Below are 21,251 nucleotides of genomic sequence, written 5' to 3'. Positions count from 1 at the left end.
TAAAGATCTTCTTGCCCCCGTCTCCTGGAGGGCAGTAAATCGTGCTTTTATATCACTTGGTAAGGTCTTCCTTGGTACTTTTCCCTGTGTTTCGTAATTGTGTACTTGCTGATCTCTCTTACTAGACTTGATTTTTTTGTAAGGGACTTCCACATAACCATCCTGTTTGTTTGGTGTTTGTGAAGTGGGAGTAAATATTTCTATGAGTGTTTTCCACTGAATTATATATGTTAAAGATTCCTTTGCCAGAAATCCAAGTAATGCTGGATTAATTTATTTTACTGTGGAGCTTTTGTATCCTGATGTAGATTGTTAATCTATGGGAAGGGCATAAGATGTACAATATTTTCCAATATTATTTCGTCTTTCCCCTGCACCAGCTTTTGCTTTCTGAGCATTTCATATTATTAGTGTTGGGGGTAAGAGGAGGGTATAGGTACATTCTGTGAGAATTTCTAATCAGAGTAGGCACGTGATTCATTGAGTGTGGATTACATGAAAAGCAAAGCTGACAGCCGTGAGAGTATATCTCTGGGCATCTTTGGGAAGCTCATTTTGCCTATAGTTGCTGCAGATCTATTCCCCCCAATAATCAAAACCGACATCAAGGGATGAGAATTTACTGTCTATTGTTTGTTCCTGTCAGGCTGAAAAAGCTAGGTGACATGAAGGGGCAGATTTTGTTCTGTTTCTTTGTAGCTAAGCTGGGAATAGCTGAACAAAAAATTCTTTGGTCCTTTTATTTATTAACTCCCAACATCAAAACAGCGCCTTTCTTGTGCCACCTGGGTTCATAAAATAAACAGAGTTATATTAGTAACTATTTTCTGTAGAAGAAATGAATGTCCAGTATTTTTCTAAGGCTATTTATATTCTGTTTCAGAGTTGGCTGTAGTGATGCAGAACCTAGGTTTCAGGGAAATAAAGACAGGATAGACTAAATGGGGAAGATACTGTTGTTTTATTTTTTAAGACTGTATGAATTTATTTTAGAAGGGAATTTTTCTCTTTTTCCAAAGTTAGAGCACTCAAGACAGTTTGTTTTTAGAGTAGAATCTAGTGGAAAGTTTTACCAGGAACTCAGTGACTCAAACAGGAAATATATTTGTTTTTAAACTTAGATTTTATTTTGTAATGCCAGATGGCATTATTGTGTTACATTTATTAACAGACTCTAACTGCCTGTAGACATGTGGAGTGGATAGGTACCTTTACTCTGTGCACTTTCATTTGGCTATAGAGTTAACAATGAGAATAATTTTTTGAGTGATATAAAGTACGGCCTACATTAGTAGGGTAAAAAATGTCATAACCACATCACATCTCTTCTCCCCCTTCTTAACTTACGTGTTTTCATTTGCCTGCCCTGCTTTTTATTATTGCAGATGTTTATTTTCAAACTGGAGTAGCTTGGAATGGCAAGGAAAACTTGATCATTTTTATTCCAGCTCTCAAAGAAGTTATCAGCCTTTCATCAGTTTAATATTTCCTCTACTATCAGGGTCCGTCTTTAGAACTGAAACTTTGAGGTCTCCATAAAAAGCAAATAAAAATCTGTGAATAAAGATTATTTTTCATTTATTTTAAGAAATGCCTGGGGGAAGGATAAGTAACTGCTGAATACTTTTAGCAGCAGTGATAAGGACTGTCTGAGATATACTAATTTTTTAGCAGTGAAAACAGCTGCAATATTCGGTGCTTCTTACTTAGTATCAATCCAGTCATGTCTGTATTTTCCATACCTTTACATAGAAATAATGGTGTAAACTTGTCTAGACCTGGTTGGGAATCTGCCATTGGTTATTCTACTGAAAACAAAATCCCAGTTTAAGATTGATTTTTTTTTTGTATGCTGTACTTTGCCCTTTGTCTCCTAATAAAATATTTATTGTCTAGGAAAATAATTTTAACTGTGCAAACTCCCACGTTTGTTTCAGGTCGGTCTTCTCTTTTTCCCTTTGAAGATGCCTTCCTGGATGACAGTCATGGCGATCAGTCCTTATCGTCTGGCTTAAGCTCTCCCACTCGCTGTCAGAATGGGGAACGAGTAGAACGCTACTCTAGAAAGGTGTTTGTTGGAGGCCTTCCTCCTGACATCGATGAAGGTACTGTGCTTTCATTAATCACTTTATAAAGGCCAGGTTTGTTCTTTGGGTGATCTGACCCTGCCGCTCCTCTCCAAGGCAGCTTAAGGACATTCATATCTTAGTGAATGGAGAATGAGAAGGAGATGGGGCAGTAGATGGGGCAGTAATAGATTATGTACTTCATTCAGGTCTGCTGTTTATATGTATTTATAAAGAGCAGCTTCCCGATAGTGTCCCATTTCCTAGTTATTAATTGTGGGATAAATTTTAAAACAATGAGAACCAACTTTTATGAAACGTACTATAGGCCCATTATTGTGCTAGGTGCTTCATGTTATAGTATTTCATTTAGTCCCCATTGCTATCCTATAAGGCATATCCTACCAACTCCATTTTATAGACGAGGAAGCTGAGGATCAGAGAGAAACAATTCGTCGAGGATTATGTAGCTGTGGTGCCATTGGAACACAGAATCATTCTGTTTCCAGAGCTTCTGCTCATGTCCATCACACCTTACCGTCTCATATTTTTAATACAAATACCTATTAATGAAGAGCCCCCTCTTGTCTTTAAAAAATTGAAGACTAGCCCTGACTTGTGTGGCTCAGTGGGTTGGGCATTGTCCCACAAACCAAAAGGTCACTAATTCAATTCCCAGTCAGGGTACATGCCTGAGTCCCAGCCTAGGTCCCGGGTGGGGGTGAGGCAACCGATCTGATCATTTAATATTTCTCTCCCTCTTTCTCCTTCCCTTCCTCTCTCTCTAAAAATAACTAAAAAGTTTTAAAAAGCTTTAAAAAGTTTTAAAAGAATGAAGACTGATTATAAATTTTTAAATAATATTTTTGAGATTACCAATCCAAAAGTTAGTTTTTCCCTTATGCCTAAAACCAGTTAGCACATAGTAGGTTGTCAATAAATATTTGTTGAATGGATAAATGAAACATAATTGTGACAGAATTAATTTAAGGGGAAAAAAAACAACTCTGGTCCTAGGCCTTGGATCTGCTATAAAGTATTGTTTAAAAAAAACTATTTTGTCAGCATTATTCTAGCTATGACATTTCTTTAATTTATCATACTTTTCTTTTTTTCATGATAAAAGAAGAATTGTCTCTAAAAATAGTTTTATTTTAGACTTACTGCTTTAAAGTTGTACACAAATGGAGACTCATTTTCCTCCAAATTATTCTTTGTTACTGTTAATTTTGTCTATTAATTGGATTTTTCTTTAAGACAAAGTTTTGATCAAGGCTGAGTGGCAACTTAAGCCTGGTTAGTAGCCAGGTTATAACCTCCTGCTTTGAGTCAGAAGTCAGAAGGAAAAGATAAATTTATTGAGGTATAACTTTTGAAACATTTTTGTTATAGGATATATAGTAGGTATGTATGAAAGAAACCAGTGACTTAGCTTTTTCTTACCACCAAATAGAACTACCTACTTATTTCCCCTGCTGCTCACCAAAAGAATCATAACTATTTCTAAAACAATCTTACAGATTAATATGCTTGGATTAATAATAATAATAATCTAGGAGTTGTGGTTTTAGAGGTAGATCTTGGAGATGATTTTACACAAGCAAAAGCATATTTTAAATATTCTTTGTACTTTTTGTCTTTTTTTCTAAAAACAGAGCGTTCCTATTTTTAGAACCTCCTTTTTACTTGACAAGGAGGTCACCTTAGCTAACATCAGATTTTTTTTCTTCCAAATCCTTTATGTCAAGTGTATTGGCAGTGAAGGGAAATGAATCATATTTAGAAACACATTCTGCAAGGGTGAAAGTGAATAACCAAACGTACCCCAAATGATTGGTATTTTTCTTAGTGGGTTTGCTTTCTGTAAAAACGTTTTATAAAATTGCGCTCAAAACATTTTTTATATAAAAATGCATGTTTTAAACTATTCTGTTTGCAGTGTTTTCTTCTCTTTTACTACGATTTCTTCTGTTTTGCAGATGAGATCACTGCCAGCTTTCGCAGGTTCGGACCTCTCGTTGTGGACTGGCCTCACAAAGCTGAAAGCAAGTCGTATTTTCCTCCTAAAGGTAATGCACTTAAATATCTCACTGCCTGCTTGTTGGAGAGCTAACTCGATAGTTCAGTAAAAAGCAGCCTTTTAACTCTTGAAATAGCTGTTGGTTTTTTCCCCCAATTAAGAAAACACTTGACATCGATCCTTTTTTGGTTTCGTACTGCGTTTTGCTTGGAGACTGTTCCCCACAGGAGTGTGCCGATTGTGGCATGGTGTCTGCTCTTTGACAGTGAGACCCTAGGAGTCTGTTGTGAACGAGCCTTGTGCTGACTTTTCATTCGTTGGGAGAAAGATTCTAGTGTTTTGAGAAATGTCAGTGATGGTAAAGGGAAAGATTATTTAGAGTCAAATTTTGTAGATCTTATAAACCCCACACTTGGAAAACCTAGTGACCGAAGAATGGCATTCTATGAAATTACCTTTATCCATGTCTGCCTATTAAGCAACTTTGTTGATGGGTGGAGAGCAAACGAGCAAAGGACTCTTCACATAACCTTGCTTTCCTTATGTTTGGTAAGCTTATTTTTTTATTATTATTCATGAGAGCATGAAGATAGATTAGTTTGTCCATAGTTTGTCGTATCTGTAGATCTAGAGATCTTTTCTGGTGATATTAACTCTGGGTATGTATCTAGATGTTTATAGAAGAGTGTTTGGGTTAAAGAGAACGTTTTCTTCTCATGTACCATAGATATATTTCAAGGATGCCTTTCATCTCCAAGGAATTGTTTTTTGGTATGTGTTATTGTGTAACAACACCCACCCTTAGAAGATGTGCTCAAAATACTTGGCCTTCCTGTGCCTTTTACAGGAATCCTATGATGGCTTACTCTAGGAAAGGCCAGTGGCTTCCTTTTATGTTTGGTTTCTTTGTTGCCTGTACTTCTCCCCACTCTCTCTATAGTCTGTGAAAATGTTCCTCACTAAAGAGGGCTGTTTGCTTTAACGTACTTCTGTTAATTCTCTCCGAGAATTGTTAAAGTTAAAAAGTTAGGTTTTATATTAATCAGAAAATATAAAAATCTTGCTGATTTTTTCATTGAAGGAATGTTCTTTTCGCTGTTTTGTGGTGCATATATGATGCTATATAAAGACATGTTTAAAAATATTTTTAAGCCCTGACTAGTGTGGCTCAGTGAGTTGGCATCATTCTGCAAACAAGGTATTGCCAGTTCAATTCCCAGTCAGAGAACATGTCTGGGTTGCAGGCAGGGTCCTCAGTTGGAGTCCTGCAGGAGGCAACTGCCGGACGTTTCTCCTCTCTTTCTCCCTCCCTTCCTCTCTCTCTAAAAATGAAGAAATAAAATCTTTAAAATCTTTTTTTAAAGAGTGCTCACCTGAAACCTGTGTAATTGTATTAACCAATGTCACCCCAATAAATTCAATGAAAAAACAGTCACAGCAGCTCCAGCTCCTGCCTGAGCAGTGAGCTTCGCGCCGGCCCCCAGGGGACCCCTATGCACCTTACCCAGGCTTTGGCAGTGGGCCTCAATCTGGAGGAGAGAGGTTCTGGAAAAATTGTCTCTGAAATAAATTTCTGTTAGTGTAAAAAGAAGGGCGCTAATAATTCATTGAATCAGAGTAGTGTTACTTCAGTGAATGAATGAGTTCACCACACTGTACTGCATGTAATACACTCTGTGGAGTCACACTTATAAAAAGATATTCCTGCCCTGGCTGGTGTAGCTCAGTGGATTGAGCGCGGGCCTGCGAACCAGAGGATCGCGGTTCGATTCCCAGCCAGGGCACATGCCTGGGTTGCAGGCTGGTTCCCTGCAGGCCAACTCCCAGCAGGGGGACACATGAAAGGCAACCATACATTGATGTTTCTCTCCCTCTCTCCTTCCCTTCTAAAGATAAATAAATAAATAAAATCTTTAAAAAAAAAAAAGATATTCCTAAGAGTGCTATTTGCACACGCAAGTCACGACAGTGTTATTTCAGTGAAGGAATGAGCTTCCACGATGTAGTTCATGTAACACACTCTGTAAAGTGACAAGTATCAAAGATGTATCTAGGAGTGGCAGTTGAAAAGAAATTATGCTGATGTATAAAATAATTCTGAGATAAAAGATGTCAGATGTTCATCAGAAATAGAAATGAAGATAAATATATGATCAGATATCACTGTATACATTCTACTATTAAATGTCCTTCTAATATCTCTTTATGAATGTATACATTGGCTCTATATTTTAGGATTATGTGTATGTAGAGAGGAAGACGTGAACCATCCACTATAGTTTTCTGTAGGCTTTTTATATAAGTGGGATCACACTATACATGTTGTTTAACAACCTGCATTTTCCCCTAGCAATGTCAACACCTTTCTATGAGAAATGTACATTATGTTAATGTTATTTAATTGGCCCTACTGATGATGGACATTTAAGTTGCTTCCACATGTTTTCACTCACATATGATGCTTCAGTGACTGTCCTTATGCCTTCATCTTTTTGTTCTTTTCATGTAAAAATTACCTCTTAGGGTGAATTGTCAGAAGTGGGGTATATGTTTATACATATTCCCAAGCTGCTCTTAAGAAAGGTCATGCATATTTATATTCCCACTAATAGCTCCCAATTTACAAAACTCAGTTTTATTGAGGGTTTGGGAATATGGCCTTTTTTAATCTTTGCCAATCTAGTGGTTAAAATAACATGTCTTTTTGGCATCTTTTTCCTGGCCATTTCAATTTATTGTGTCTTTTTACACTGCCGTCTGTTTCTATCTGGAATTTATAATGTAGTAAGGTGCAAGAAAGGATCCAGCTTTATTTTCCCAGTTAGCACACCAGTCATCCCAACAGTCATTTATTGACGGTGCCTTTGTTCCTCACTGATTTGAGTCTTCAGAATTAAGTTTTGATTGGAAGGTCACCCCTTCTGTTTCTCACTGGAATGCACAAGTTTCTCTGGGCCTGTTCTTTCTGGTGGGACATGGAGGACACTGGCCACATGGAGCTAAGGAGTACTGCGAATGTGATTAATTTAAATCAAGATATGCTATTAAGTGTGAAATGCACACTGATTTTAAAGACTTGGTTTTAAAAAATGTTAAAACTCACTAATTTTGTTTACATGTTAAAATGTAAGTTTTAGATGTATTGGATTAAATCAAATATATTAAAGTTAACCACACCTGTTTCTTTTTACCTTTTTAAATGTAGATTTTGGAAAGTTTTCAGTTACCTTCGTGAGTCATATCTCTATTGGATAGCACTCCTCCAGAACAGGGATTGGAAAACTACCTGTTTGTTTGTTTTTAAAGATTTTATTTATTTACTTTTAGAGAGAAGGGAAGGGAGGGAGAAAGACAGGGAGAGAGACATCAATGTGCGAGAGGTACATCTGTTGGTTGCCTCTCACACGCCCCCAACGGGGGACCTGGCCCGCAACCCAGGCCTGTGCTGTGAATGGTAATCGAACCAGTGACCTCTTGGTTTGCAGGCCAGCACTCAGAGCCACACCAGCCAGGGCAAACTGCCTATTTTTGCAGTGGTCCACAAGCTAAGGTTGGTTTTTATAATTTTAAAGGCTGTAAAAACACTCGCACAAAAAAGAATATGTAACAGAGGCAATATGCAGTCTTCAAATTCCTTTGCAGAAAGTGTTGAATACTACTCTGAAATAGCCCAGAGTATTATTCACATTAACTTCTGAGACCTCCTGTGACAGAGGAGGCAGTTTATTTCAGAGGAAGTCTGTATGTTTGCAGAACTAATTATTAAATCTTGTTCTTCTGTTGAGTCAGATGCTTCCCTGTAATCTTTATCCATTGGTCAGTTGTGTCCTATAAAGTAAAATGGAATAAGCCATCATTGTGACATGGATCTCATGGTAATTAAGACTATCAGATTAAGTCTTCTCTTTTCCATGTTAAATATTTTCGCTTCTCTTAGTCGTACCTTATACCTGATGGTTTCTGGACCACAGATCTTCTTGTCTAATATATAGATATATCACTTTTACAATAGCCTACTTAAATTTGTGACTAAAAATTAAAGGGAGAATATTTGGGTTGGTCAGAATTTAGAAGTTCTGTAAACTCCATGATCTTGGTGTCACTCCTACATAACAGCATAATAATATGGAACTGTAGGACATTAGAACTGGTGCCCTTATTGTACTGCTGAGGTTAAGTTTGGAGATGAACCAGTGAGTGAGAGCCAGGCCTGGAAGAGAATCTGGATCTCCTGATTCTGGTCCTCAGGCCTATGTCCTCAGAGAGCAGGTTGCCTTTCTGGTGATTGGGATCAAGGAAGAGAAATAATTATTATATTATTGTCTCATGTTTTGCTGTTAGCTAAAGCTTGAGGACTGACCTACTTGGTAAGGACCTAAAGAAACTTGGTGTTATTTTAAGATTGAAGTTAACTTTGAGAATCTGTGCCCATTGCTTTGAATGTTGGGGACATCTAAGTAATTCATCCCAGCCTATTCTATGCCTTCTTAATGATGCCCCCCCCTTTTCTTAAATTCCTTGGGTTTTAATTCAGATTTGTGCCTTCCTGGTAATGCCCCTTTTTCCAATTGTACTTTTCTTTAGGTCACCCTGGTTGGCCATTAGGTAGAGTTTGTTTGGCTCTATATTTTAGGATTATGTGTATGTAGAGAGGAAGATGTGAACCATCCACTATAGTTTTCTTAAGACTTTTTCTTAGAAAGTGTATGCCTAATAAAATAAACAGAGTCATTCATTCATCTATTAGGTTTACCTTACAGAGACAGAGTAGGGTTTGTAAAACCATGATCATTTCAGTGAACTCTAAAGGGCTTAAAATCCACGTGTAGAAACAGTGGCCAGCACATCAGCTTAAGTGTTATTGGGTCAAGCAGAGTGGGAGGTGACAGAGACTGGGGCTTTCTGCAGCACAAGGACCTCTGGGGCATTTGATCAACTGTCCAAGTGTACACAGAACCCTCTGGGTCACTGTCTGTGGGCCACAAGCAGGCAATTGGTTGGCGTTCTCTAAAGCACCACTGAGAACATGGGAGGCCCAAGAAGGCACGGAAGTCAGGTTGTGTGTCTTTATGATTATTCTCAGGCCTCATGAACTTAGAGTCCCATGGGAAAGATAAGAAAATAGTCAAGTGGTCACAAAATAAACACAGTTACAAATAGCCATAGTTCTCTAAAGGAAAAACAGTGCGGTGAGAGACTTTTAAAAGGGAATATGACATTAGATTGAGGATATGGAATGGAAAGAGTTTCTCTGAGAAAATACTAGGAGTTATGCAGACCTGAAAATTGAGGTGTTAACTGGAAAATATAGGGAAGGAAGTTCCAAGCAGAGGAGTGCCATATGGGAAGTACTAAGTATGAAATGAGCTTTAGTACCTTAAAGAAATGAAGGAAGTGTGATTGGAATGTTACAAGGGAGGAGAAAATGATGCAGGAACTGTTCCCCCAGACAGAGTAGATGGCAAGGCATTTGTATGATATTTGTTTTTTGCAGGGGAGTGAGAATGGAGTTGGGTCTAGTAGAAATATCAATTTAAATACCTTCAAATAGCTATTGATAAAATTGAAGCAAAGTCTTACTTTGTGCTTTCTGCATTTAGTTATTGATGATGAAAAGAAATCCATCTCTAATAAAAATATTAAAGAAAAGTTTCCTGAGATTGCATTTACATGCATTTTAGTTCTGGAATAGTAGAGTTGAAATTGCGAGTTCTGGATAGTGAGGTTCCCCCAAATGTTAGGACATGAACCGAATCTCACATTCATACAGAATACTAATCAGCATCATTATGTTTATAATAGTTTGGGCATGTGTAATCTGCAGATAGTTATTGAAAATGGGATGGCAAGAGAATAGAATAGATGCAAACAGAGGGCTTAGGTCTTAGTGCAAATGCTCATGCAGCACTGAGAATATCAATCCATCTAATATTTGTTGCACAACAGTCTGTGCAACACTCTATATTTGGTTGTGGGAGAGCAGAGAAGATGTCATTCTTGTTTTTGAGAAGGCTGTAGTTTCCCAGTGGAGATGTGAAAACACAGATGTGAAACGTTAGCTAATGGTAAAAAGCATGGATTCTGGAATTAGCCAGATGGGCTCCCCCACTTATTAGTTCTGTGACCTTAGGCATGCTCTTTAGCCTTTTTGTACCTTAGTTTCATCACCTACAAAAGAGGGGTAATAGTAGTAATAATTGTACCTACTTCACAAGGTTGTGATGAGAATTAAAGTAAGTTCTTGTGAAGTGCTTAAACAGTCCCTGCATATAGTAGGTATTAGAAATGGTAATGAAATTTTTATTAAAATACAGATCAACTTATGATTAATGACAATTAAGTAAAATATTGTAGGCATCAGAGGAAGAACAGATTACTGTGGGCTGAGCAAGACCTTGGTCTTAAAGCTGGGCCAGAAGAGAGTAAGTAGGAATTGCCATCGACTGGAATTACGATAATTAAGATGGCTAACAGTTACTGAGGGCATGTTGTGATCCAGAGAACAGGTCACTGTTATCTACCCTTAATCTCATTTCATCTTCCCGACTCCACAAGGTAGGTGCCCTTATTATTCCCATTCTATAGAGGAAGAATTGGGTTTAAAAGAAGGTAAATTGTCCATAGTCATGAGTTAAATGATAGGACTGGGATTTGAGCCTAAACAGGCTGACCTAGGAACCCAAGTTTCATAAATGTTACACTGTATGATTCTCATTTAGGAAGAACAATGGTCCAGAGATTAAGACTGTCCCAGAGGCCCTGACTGGTGTGGCTTAGTGGGTTGGGGGTCATCCTGCAAACTGAACCAAAAAGTTGCAGGTTTGATTCCCAGTCAGGGCACATACCTGGGTTGTTGACCATGTCCCTGGTGGGGGGTGTGGGAGAGGCAAATTGATTGATATTTCTCTCACACTTGCTCTCCTTTCTTTCTCCCTTCCTTCCCCCGCCGCCTCTGGCCCAGAGAAGAAGTTTGGCCCTGCATATTCAAGGCAGGCCTTAATTAAGGCAGGTTTATTTGCTTGTTTCTCTCCCAGACCTAGAACTTGGTCCTGGTAACAGTGATCAAGAGTACAGGCTCTGGAGTATTAATCTTCCTGAATCTCTGTCTTTTTTTAAATCTACAAAATGGAAAAATAATAGTGTCTACTTCTGGTTTACTTTGAGGATTAAATGAGAAAATACACATGGAATACTTTCATAGTGCCCAGATATCGTTAAAGGCTTTTTTTTTTAAGTGAGAGACAGGGTTTATTTTATTTTATTTTATTTTAATATGGTTTTGTTTTTTTAAGCATGATCAGTAAAACCATTTAGGAGTTGGCAGTGACCAGGCTCATAAGAAGTAATGGGGACCATGAAGACCTAAGACATTTGCACCGAGTTATTAGTCAAATGCAGGGAGAAGGGGACCAATGGCTTTTAGCAATAGAGAGTAGATCATGATGGTGGCAGATGTGATGGCCAGGTTGTACTAGAAATTCCTTCTACTGGATGGGAGAATCATGGCACTGCTAAAAATAAGAGACATTATAGAGAAAACCAGTTTGGTGTAATTAAATATGTATAGAGTTTGGTATGTCCTCACCTCTTCTCTGAGAAGACATTACTAATGAACAATTGGAAGTGTGGTTAGGGATTTTGAGAAAAGAGACAGTAGCTGGAGGTTACATCTTTCAAGAGTCATCTTTGTAGCAAGGAGTGAAAAGAAAATGAAAAGCAGTTAATGAGTACATTTTGTTAGGAAGCAAAAGAAGAGGACATGGCAGTGCAGTCGTGGGTTGAGTGAAGGGTCGGGAGTCGTCTGTGGCTGTAGAGGCTAAAGGAAAGAAGTGGCAAGAAAGAAGAGTCATCAGCACCAGTGCAGGGTTATTGAGAAGTCTTTCCTGGAGTGGAGATGAGCATGCAGCCTGCTTTGTCGAGTAGGCAGTCACGGTAATTTCTATTGTCCTGAACATAGGCCTTAATATGGTAGTGAAGTAGTGAAACCAGAACAAAGCAGCCTGGTTTGCATTGAGCAAGTGTTATCTCGTAAATAGTAAGAATAATCCTGCCTCCACGGAAGAACCAACCATCATCATTTTTCTGTCTCTTTGCAGTTTTTATATAAAAAAGATCTTTTATGGGGATGTAATAGCAAATTATTTTTTATTCTCCTTCCTCCTATGTTTTTACTTAATTTTCATATCTTTAAAGAGGCTTCCTCGCCTATTGTTGCTCTATAATTTACTTGCTTGTTGATCATTTTGGCTATTACACATAGTGCTTCTGTTAATATATCTTTGTGTATGGTTTTTCTTTCATATTGGTTTCTTTAGGATAAATTTGTGAAAGCTTAACCAAAGTTAAAAGAAATGAAAATCTTAATGACTCCGGATTTGATATCACATGGCTTCCCAAAGCAGTTTTCTTTATTGAAGTTTGTGCTAATTTGGACATCTGCTACACATTTTTTTGCTTAGTTCCAAGTTAGAAAAACAGTACATTGCATTTGTGGACTTACCATTTTGCCCGTGTGTTTGGAAAATAAGGGACCCCTGCAGAAGCCAAGAACACATTAGTATGGATCTTGTACTTGACGCTTTAAACCTTTTCCTCAGGTCTGTGTTGAGTCTTGGGTGTTCTGTGGCATCATCTCCTATCGGTCTCTCCCTTACTCTGGCCACACTGACTTTTTTGTCATTCATCGAAGTCAACTCAGGCTTCTTAGGGTCTTAGCCCTTCTTTTTGTCTTAAACCATCTTCCTCCCGATTTCTGAATGGACTGCTCATCTCTTCCCTTAGACTTCTGTTCAAATATCACCTTAACACAGAGATCTTTTCTGACTTCCTTGTTTATGAAGTAGGTGCCCCTCTGTCCTCTTGCTCTCTGTGCCTCTTTCCTTCATTTCATTTTTCTTCAAAGTGTTTTCCATGACCTGAAAAAATTGTATGTGTTTTTCTGTCTGTGTTCCATATTGGACTGTAAGTTTCAATGAGAGTAGGGTTTTTAATACTATGTTTTGATCCCTGCTCAATACCCAGTACCTTGCATACCTGCCTTACAATGGCTGGCCCTCAGATACTTGTTGAATGAACGAGTTGGATCTTTGCAAATGATGAGTTTATCACTTACTTAGAGAATAGAGTCCATCAGATTTTAGACCTGGTAAGATCATCTTACTAACACAATTTAAACTGAGACTCAAAGAGGTAAAGTGTCTTTTCCAAAGTGCACACAGATTTTTATAATATTTTACCTGGTGAATTATAAAAGAAGTCATTTTTATTTGTTTTGCTAGTCTGTATCATTGTGGGAAAGGAAGGTAGATTTAAAGTATCTAATCTGGTAAATTGTGTTATTATTATTTTTTATTTTTTAGATTCAATGTTCATTTGTCCCTAAACATGTACACTGGCAATATAATGAAGGCCCCTTCTATACATATATATGACAAGGTCAAAAAGCAACATTATCCTGAAACTCTGTGCTTCACATATTTTCTTAGAACCCATAATAGAAATCACACTTTTTAAAAATTGCTTTATTGTTGTTTAGTTGCAGTTGTCTGCATTTTCTCCCTCCCCCTTCCCCACCACACATACTAGCCATCAGAGATGCAAATTAAAACCACAATGAGATACTACTTTACACCAGTCAGAATGGCTACCATAAACAAAGAAACAAACAAGTGCTGGAGAGGCTGTGGGGAAAAGGGGACCCTAGTTCACTGTTGGTGAGATTGCAGACTGGTACAACCACTATGGAAAACAGTACGGAATTTTCTAAGAAAACTAAAAATAGATCTGGCTTTTGACCTGGCAATTCCACTCCTAGGATTATATCCTAAGAACCCTGAAACACCAATCCAGAAGAACCTATGCACCCCAATGTTCACAGCAGCACAATTTACAATAGCCAAGAGCTGGAAGCAACCTAGATTCCCATTAGTAAATGAATGGATCAAAAAACTATGGTACATTTACACAGTGGAATTCTATGCAGCAGAAAGAAAGAAGGAGCTCCTACCTTCTGCAACAGCATGGATGGAACTGGAAAGCATTATGCTGAGTGAAATAAGCCAGGCAGTGAAAGACAAGTACCATATGACATCACTGTTAACAGGAATCTAAACAACAAAACAAACAAGCAAAACATAACCAAATACACTGAAATAGAGAACAGGCTGCCAGTGACCAAAGGGGAGAGGGGAGGGAATATCAGAGGAAAAGGGGAAGGGTTTACAGGAACAAGTATAAAGGACACATGGACAAAAACTAAGGGGGGTGGAAATGGGAGGGAGGTGGGGAGCACTGCAGGGGAGGGGCTGGGATGGGAGTAAAAGACAGAAAAGTATACTTGAACAACAATTAAATAAATTTTAAAAAATGAATAAAAAAATTAAATAAAACCACAATGAGATACCACTTCACACCAGTCAGAATAGCCAACATAAATAAATCAACAAACAAGTGTTGGAAAGGTTGTGGAGAAAAGGGAACCCTAGTGCACTGTTGGTGGGAATGCAGACTGGTACAACCACTGTGGAAAACAGTGTGGAGTTTCCTCAGAACACTAAAAATGGAACTGCTTTTTGACCCAGCAATTCTACACTTTATTTTTGGACAGCCTGATATCTTTTGTTTTTTTCATATCTTTCTTTTTTCCATTTTTAAAATTTCATTGTTCAAATACAGTTGTCTGCCTTTTCCTCCACCTCTTCTTTTATTTACGAATAAATATAAATCTACCTATTTAATTGATCATTTATTGTTAATAATAATGGTTTATTAATAGTTAATAAATCATTATCACGATTATTTGTTATAATAAATAATGATTGTGTTATTATTTATAAGGCTGTATTTTATATAAAAATTAGTAACTGAAGCTATATGACCCATGGTACACTTTCATAGCTATTTAAAAATGAAAGTGGTCTGTGGCTTTTTCCTGAGTTCTTCTATTCTGTCATTCACACTGAGTGTTGGGATGTTTCCAAGAGCTGGTTTAACATGAAATTGTACTTCCCAGATGCCCTTTAGCTATAGCTGCACCAGGGAATCCTGCCTCTTGGGTCGTCCCACCATTTCTGGACATGTGTGCATTGCTTCGTGGTTGAGTTTTTGATGGCAAATATGAGCAGTTCTCTTGTGCTACCTCACCTTGAGAATGTGGTTATTAGTGACAAGGAAGCCCCCAAATAGAAGCTGTGGTAGAACCTGGTGCTGTGGAGACTGTGCTGGGGGTGGCAGGCTGCAGGAGTTGGAACAGTGGAAACTTCTTCATTGTAAGATCCTACCATTATCATGACTCAGCTCTTCCCTGCATATGTGTTCATCTCTGTTTGTGGGCAAATTGTTTCCACATTTCTAGTTGAATTCCAGAGAGAAGGAATCTGATTGGCCCAGTTCATCTTTTGATACCTAACTGTGACATAGGCCATCCTGATTTAGTGGCCTTAGAATCCTTGACTACATGTTTAAAACAAACAAAAACAGCTTAGTTCTGCTTCCTTGAGCATGGGACTGTGAGTGTGGCAGCTAGGAAGATAAGTTGGGCATGACAGGCTTAGAGAGGGGGGACTTTTTCTTAGCTCCAGTGACAGCAGCTTTGGATATGAGCTATTCCTTGAGCCTTTGACCCCTGGTTCTGTACTAAGCAGCTGTTCCTGGTACTGTCATTGGTTTCTCCTCTTGTGATGGGGCTAGGGCCAAGGAGAGGAGCTGGCATCTCCTGGGCAGTAAGCACAGCTGCACTGCCACTGTTGGCACAGGCCTCTGGGGCAGAGGTGAGGATGGTATCCAGCTGCAGATGTTGGACAGGAGACTGGCCATGTGGCTCTGAAACTGTGTTCAGAAGTCAGTGATGCTGGCCGCAGAATGGAGGAAGCTGTCATCCTCAGCCCACTCGGGCAGCCAGCTTCACTCTGGCAGTCCAAGGGCACAGGGTCCAGGTGAACAGGAACAGTAACAGTCACGCATGTTTATGCAAGAGTGATGCATGCCTTGTGCTCTGATGGTTCCCACCCACCTTGACTAAAGTGTGTACTTCTGAGTGGTTCATTCTGCTGGTGGACATGTGTTTCCTCTGCACTGGTCGGACTGGCTGGACGGCTGGTGCTAACGAACAAGGTCATGCAGTTGTGGAAGTTTATACAATAACAGCACAGTTTGTGAACCTGGCGTAAATCAGGCCACGTGGGATTCAGGTGGACTTTGAGACAACTAGGTAAGAGGATGCTGTTTGAAGAACAGGAAAGGGGCTCCACTTTAAATGAACAAAATAGGTCATTGCGAATCGACAACGGGCTGGATCCATGGCATTTATTTCTCTTTCTTTCAATTTTTCTAAATCTGGCTTTGGGAAGGAAAGTTTTCAAACTTCACATTTTTTCCCCTTGTAGCATAACTTGAATGGAAATAAGTCAGTGTTGTTTTAGGCCCAGAATCAAAGTTTTTCCACCTTTTGAGTCACATAAACCAATCAAACTGAGACACAAAGGCATTTTTGCCTATACTTAACCTTTTGCAGGTTCTAAGCCTCCCACCCTTTTTTGAACACAGGCTGTGGCTTGTAGTGCTCACTCTCTTTGGTGAGTCCTGTATTTTAATATTTAATCAATTGAAGTTTTTATTCTCAGGAAGGATTTTCTTGTAAAAATACGGAAACTGCACTGCAGAGCAGCAAGAGTGGGCTTTTTGATTTTTTTCTGTTTTGACAGATGGAACAGCATCCTATTGTTGCTTTTAAAAGCTTAGCATGCCCTCAGTTTAAATTGTTTTATTAAACACTTATCAGAAGATGAATGGTGAGAGTTAGTCTTCTATTTCAAAGCATTTATAGCCTAAGGGACGGTACAGAAAGGAGTAGGCAGTAGGAACGTACAGGACACAAGACAAAGTCTGAGCAGACATACAAATAACAGGGACATCTTAATAGTCCATCACGACAACACCTGTTTTGCTAGGACCAGGCAGAAGTGCTGGAAAGGGGTGCAAGCCAAAATAACCCCTGATGAGAACTTTCTTTGGAGGAAAAGAGATTTCAGGACATGAAATGGAAGGTTCAGGCTTAGCAGGCTGAGGCAGAGAGGATGTGTTAGAAGAGGGTGTAGCTTGGGACAGGACTTACTGATAGTCAGGCATTGGCTAAGGGCTAAGGCTATGAGCAAGTGAGACCAAGAGAGAACATGTCAGTTGAAAGAGTTTGAAATGAGAAGTTGACTGGGAGGATCTGGTGAAAATTTTTGAAAGCTGAGAACAAAGACTTGGGTTGTCTTTCAGAATAGAATGGATACCCTCTGTCTTGAGAAAGGGAAATGTTTTCTCAACAGAGAAAACCCATTGACAGTATTAAAAAAATATTTGAGCCCTGGCCGGGGGGCTCAGTTGATTGGAACATTGTCCCATACACCAAAAGGTTGAGAGTTCCATCCCAGTCAGGTCATGTACCTAGGTTGCAGGTTCCATCCCCAGTCAGGGCACGTACACGAGGCAACCATTGGTATTTCTCTCTCACATCGATATTTCTATTTCTCTCTCTCTTCCCCCCTCTCTCTCTCCACTCCCCCTCTCTCCCCTTCTCCTCCTCTTTCTCTAAAATCAAAAAACATATCCTCGGGTGAGGATTAAAACAATTCACTAGGGGAGTATTAAATTGCACGGGGGAGGAGAAATTAGATTGTTAAAGTTCTGGTGATATACATGGCCAGACTAAAGTATCATCTGCAGGAAAGTGTCTGCTAGGTTAAAGTGTAGAATTTGCCAGTTGTCTGATGCTGGATGAGGGAGAAAACAAGCAGCAGGGCAAGAGCTGGGCGTTTGTGGACTCAGCTGTGGGCACCAGCAGCTACTGCCTATGTGACATGGAGCAAGTGATTTAATCTTTGAACCTCAGTCTACTTATCTGAGTTTATATTACTCAGGATTAATGCTACTTGGGTTATTGAAAGGATTATGTGAGACCGTGCACCTATACACCAACACAATACTTAGGTTTGAAAGGTGCTAAATAATATTAGTGTCCTTCCCCCTGATGAAAATGGTAATGCTCATTGATAATAAAACTGCCCACATATTTCGTTCAGTTCCTTCTCACACCCCATAGTCTGGTCTCAGTTTTTTTCATCAGGTGCTTATTAGAACTAACTGTTAGAAAACTGACAGATTGGCAGATTTCACAAGGACCTCTTTGTATAGGGAATGTGTGGTTACATAAAAAGAGCAGACTTTAAGCCCAGGTTCTCAAGGTCACTGCCCTGGACTGCAGGACTTAACTAAGAACACAGAAGTAGATTGCAATTTTCAACTCCTGTGAGGTGATTCCACCAGTCAGACTTATTTTCTTGCTCATTTCTACCTCCCCGCTCCTGCCTGCCAAGCAACAAGCCCACAGAGCGACAGTTACTAGTGTAATAGACAAAACGGGCAGAACTCAAAATATCTGAGTACGTCGAGTCAAAGAAGTAAGATTGGTTCTGAATCAAGGGAGATGTTTAGGAATCCATGGAGTTTCTCACTACCCGAAGAACCATTTCTACATCTTAATTTAGGCTGATTCCTTTCCTTGGAATGTCCTTTGTCAGTTTTTCACCCGTGTCATACTATTAAGTTTTGGATCCTGTGCTACCATCTATAGAAGGTCTTCCCTGATTTTTCTATCAATGGCTTTACTGGGGAAAAAATCCGTTTTCTTTCCATGAAGTTCAACTGTAAAAAAATATGTTTTAAACATACTACTTAGGATCCTTAATGCATTGTTTCTAGATTAGAGTTCTTTTTGTACTTATTCTTCATGAGCTTACCAATTTTTTGAGAAGGAGAACTTGCTCATGTCAGTATTCCCTCACAGTTCCTAGCACACATAGTAAGTGTTCAGTAAATCTTAGAGATCAGATGTGCTCATTCAAGAGGAAAATTGTAAGAAATCCAGCTCAGAGGCCCGCAGTTTTCTCCAGGCAGCGGGCAGAGGGTTGATGAGCTGCTCTACTTCTTCCCACCCAGCGCCCCCAATCCTCTAGTCTAACTCTTGAACTTTACTCATGTTGTCCACGTGAAATGATCCTTTGACCCTTCCATGTCTTTGCTCCTTCCTGACCTTGGAGTGCCCTTACTTCCTGGAAAAGTAATTCTCCTCCAGCTCAGATACAGCCTTTGCTCTGTAGCTTTCCTGATGTTCGGATGCCATTTGTCTCTCACCAGTATTCTGTAGGACATACTCCCAACACAGCACTTTTCGTGTTCCTTCTTATTTATTTATGTACAGGCTGAGTTTTTCTAGGGCAGGGCTCTTCCTTAGCTTATTCATCTTTGTAGCTTCAGTGCCTAGCATCATGCCTGTACCTTCTAAATATTTTTGCTGGTATTGAATTGAATCCAAAGACAGACTCCTGAGGCAAACCAGGGAAGTCCTCTGACCTGAAAGTCAAGGTCAGAGAGAATGTTTGTAACAGACTTCTTCTGCCAAAAAAAAAAAAAGTCTGAACTCAGGCAGCTCTGTCTGGAGAGATGCCCTTCAGGTCTCTCTAGGAAGGTCATAGGAAATCAGGGAGCTTGGTTTCTGTGTAAGGAGAGATTTTTCTACCTGTTTAGGCTTTGGGGCCTTTCTACTGAGGCTGATCTCGCTTAATCAGAAAGCGGCCGTTGCTTGGTTATTCACCATTTTTTGAAGGCAGCAGCAGCTCAGGGCACAGCCCTAGAAGCAAGAATTATATTCCTATTGTAGTTGATATTGAAACTATAAATCACTAAGAGCATTAGTTGATTTTAAGAAGTGTTGGGTCTTTCAAAAGACCATACAACTCTTTAGAGAATGGGAGAGTATATTACTTTCTTCTCCAGAAAGATCACATTGTGGTTTTTAAATTTTTTATTTTATTTTTTTACAAATCTTTATTAAAAAAAATTTCACACCTACAGAAAAGTTATAAGACTAGGACAAAGAAAACCTATGTGGCCATCCTCTGGATTCAGCAGTTGCTTGCATTTTGCTACATTTGCTTTCTCCCTTTTTTCTGTCCCTGCGTGTTTTTTTCTGTACATGCATATTGTTAATGAGCCATCTGAGAGAGGTTGTAGACATCAAGACCCCTCCTAAGTGCTGCAGCGTGTCTCCTGAGAACAGGAGACACCCAGATTGTTTCAGTAATGTGTTTTAGAGCCGTTTTATTATTTTTTTGAATCTAAGAGCTAGTCATAGGCTTGCCTTAGATTTAATTATTGTCTCTCTCTTCACTTAATTTGGAATTATCTGATTGTTTCCTCCTAATGAGAGGCAGGTGAAACGCTGTTAGCGGGAAGACTGCGTAGATGGGTGTGCCGCACTCAGAGGGACACAGAACAGGCTGTACAGAGTATTGCGATGTCAGTTTGCCCTTCGTTGGTGATGTTGAGTTCAATCACTTGGTTGGGGTTTTATCTGCCAGATTCCTCCATTGTGAAAGAACCTTTCCCTCCCTTTGCGATGCTCGTCTGTGCAGTGGCGCTTTAAGATTGTGGGATTATCCTGTATTCCCTCCCCAAACTCACCCGCTGGTTTTAGGGTACACTGACAATTCCTGCCTAAGTCGATTATTTCTGTTACGGTGATGTTCATTTTATTAAAATCTTATTTAATTTGGTGAAATTTGTTCTTTAAATCCTTCAAGAACCTTTATTCTAAATATACAACTTAAAAATACATGGAAAACCAATAAACATCTTTACTAAATAAGAAAATTTGATTGACCTAAATAAAACTAAATCTAAACTTCTCATGATTATTTTGGAATTCATTTTAACTCTCCTAAATATAGATTTTGTGGGCGTTAGAGCAAATGTAGCTGCATAAGCCTTGAATTTTGGGACTGACGCTCAGGTGACCACTTCTTGTTGCTAAAATACTTTCTTAGTTTATTAGTATTTGTTGTCACTTCTGTGGCCAATGACTTATCACAAAATGACAATAAGTAGTAAATTGACACATGAAAATTTATCTCACCATTTTTAGGTGAGACAGTGTAAGTTAATGGCTAAGGAGTGAGAGCTCTGGAAACTGACCTAGGTGTTAATTCTAAATTTAGTTTTTAGATTTTAATCTGAGGTGTCCCTTAACCTCTTGGAGTTTCGGTTTCCTCGTCTATAAAGTGGTAATAGTAACAACCGTGTTTACTTCACAGAATTGCTGTGAGAATGAAAAGAGCTAACAG

General features: G+C 39.0%; 1 protein-coding gene across 11 annotated transcripts in view; it reads left to right on the top strand.

Moving 5' to 3' along the window:
- Positions 1 to 21,251, top strand: part of CPEB3 (cytoplasmic polyadenylation element binding protein 3) — a 184,004-nt gene that overhangs the window by 108,651 nt on the left and 54,102 nt on the right. For 9 of the 11 annotated variants that reach the window (XM_037047348.1, XM_037047345.1, XM_037047346.1 and 6 more), the window contains 2 exons: positions 1,938 to 2,105; positions 4,046 to 4,135. In XM_037047348.1, coding sequence (XP_036903243.1) covers positions 1,938 to 2,105; positions 4,046 to 4,135 — 258 coding nt within the window. The remainder of the gene's footprint in view (positions 1 to 1,937; positions 2,106 to 4,045; positions 4,136 to 21,251) is intronic. The other 2 variants (XM_037047351.1, XM_037047352.1) reach the window with 1 other exon arrangement.

The sequence above is a fragment of the Sturnira hondurensis genome, unplaced genomic scaffold (assembly GCF_014824575.4).
Source record: "Sturnira hondurensis isolate 20B ecotype Veracruz unplaced genomic scaffold, ASM1482457v3 Scaffold0005563, whole genome shotgun sequence".
NCBI lineage: Eukaryota > Metazoa > Chordata > Mammalia > Chiroptera > Phyllostomidae > Sturnira > Sturnira hondurensis.
This window is presented reverse-complemented; position numbering and strand designations above follow the sequence as displayed.